Source organism: Loa loa (assembly GCF_000183805.2).
Source record: "Loa loa unplaced genomic scaffold supercont3.2430, whole genome shotgun sequence".
NCBI lineage: Eukaryota > Metazoa > Nematoda > Chromadorea > Rhabditida > Onchocercidae > Loa > Loa loa.
Window position 1 is genome coordinate 1 of NW_018110609.1, and position 1344 is coordinate 1344.

The following is a 1344-nucleotide window of genomic DNA, read 5'->3' on the forward strand; positions in this document are numbered from 1 at the left end:
AGGAAGAAAACAGCGAAAGTTTAACCTGAAGTAATCAATGGACTGGAAGAGAAAAATTTATTAAAATTTCATTCATCAAGCTAATAATCATTCATATTTTTTCTTTTTTTAAATTCAGATACGTCGTTGCTTACGTTGGCGCTTCCAAAGGAATGAATTTCTGCGACGTTTATATGACTTACTTACATTTGTTGTCACAAAGATCGCTTTATCTTATGCATCATATCCATTTGTGATGTTACACCTCGGACCCGGCCTATACTTTTACAGGTACTCGGGAATTTTGATTTCAAAAGTTTTTTAGATCGCTCCATTATTTTCCCTTCATTTTCACCTACTGTGAGCTTGTTCCTTAAACAACAGTATATGCCTCAGTTCATTGGAGTCTTTGTTTTACAGACTCTGATGATTAAAACATTTGTGGTTCTTATCGGGATTGATGATTTCGCACTATTTAATAAACTAATTGATTTCATCAATTAGGTTTTTAATAGGGCATATTGTACGTTAGAATTATCTTGGGAGAATAAGAAATGATTTTTGATGTAATCTCTAATGGTCGGATTTGCACTCTTCAATTATTCGTCATCTTCGCTTCTTTCAATCGGCAGCGGTTCTCTCGCCATCATTTTGACGCTGCTGAGATGAAATACCATGTCATTTCTTTTTCTTTTAAATTCAACTCATTTTTCTTATAGGCAAATGTATTTTTTCCTACACTTCTCTGCACTTTTTGCTATACTTCTCTTGCCTCGAATATTGCCTCCAGAATCAAAACCAATTCAAATTGGTGATGTGAAGAAATCATCATAATCAGATCTGTCATACACTCATTATGGACCTTATTTTGTCGCATTTTTCTTGGATGAAGCACACTGAATATTGTTCAAGTTAGGAGTACTAGACAGTGATATAATATCCAAAAATAAAAAACCTTAGTCTTTGAAACGGTTTTATTTCATCGTTACAGCTAATTTCTGTTGTAGTTCACTATATATCGCAGGTGGTTTATTCTGTTCGTAGTTAAGTTTAATCTTCAAACCATATTTTTCAAAGTTCCTGAACTGTATTGTCATCCCGGTCATTTTCAGTTGATCAGTGGTTTTCGTTTAGAAAATTTCTTTGGTTTAACTTAAACTGTGCAAGTTATTGTGCTTGATGCGTTTCTTCATCCCTTCTCTGTATTCACATTATTTCGTTCAGAACTACGATGTATTTTTGTCATGCTTGTCAATGAAATCTAAATTCTTTTTTCTGTTTTCAGAATTTATTCTATCAATCTTTACAGGTTATAATATATATATATATATATATATATATATATATATATATATATATATATAT

The 1344-nt window shown here is 31.8% G+C and overlaps 1 protein-coding gene across 1 annotated transcript; it reads left to right on the forward strand.

Moving 5' to 3' along the window:
• Positions 1-117: 117 nt before the first annotated feature.
• LOAG_15679 (hypothetical protein) lies at positions 118-971 on the forward strand. Its single transcript, XM_003151169.2, has 2 exons — positions 118-270; positions 699-971. The coding sequence occupies exons 1-2, from the start codon at positions 236-238 to the stop codon at positions 811-813; spliced, it is 150 nt and encodes a 49-aa protein (XP_003151217.1). The 5' UTR covers positions 118-235; the 3' UTR covers positions 814-971.
• Positions 972-1344: the final 373 nt, after the last annotated feature.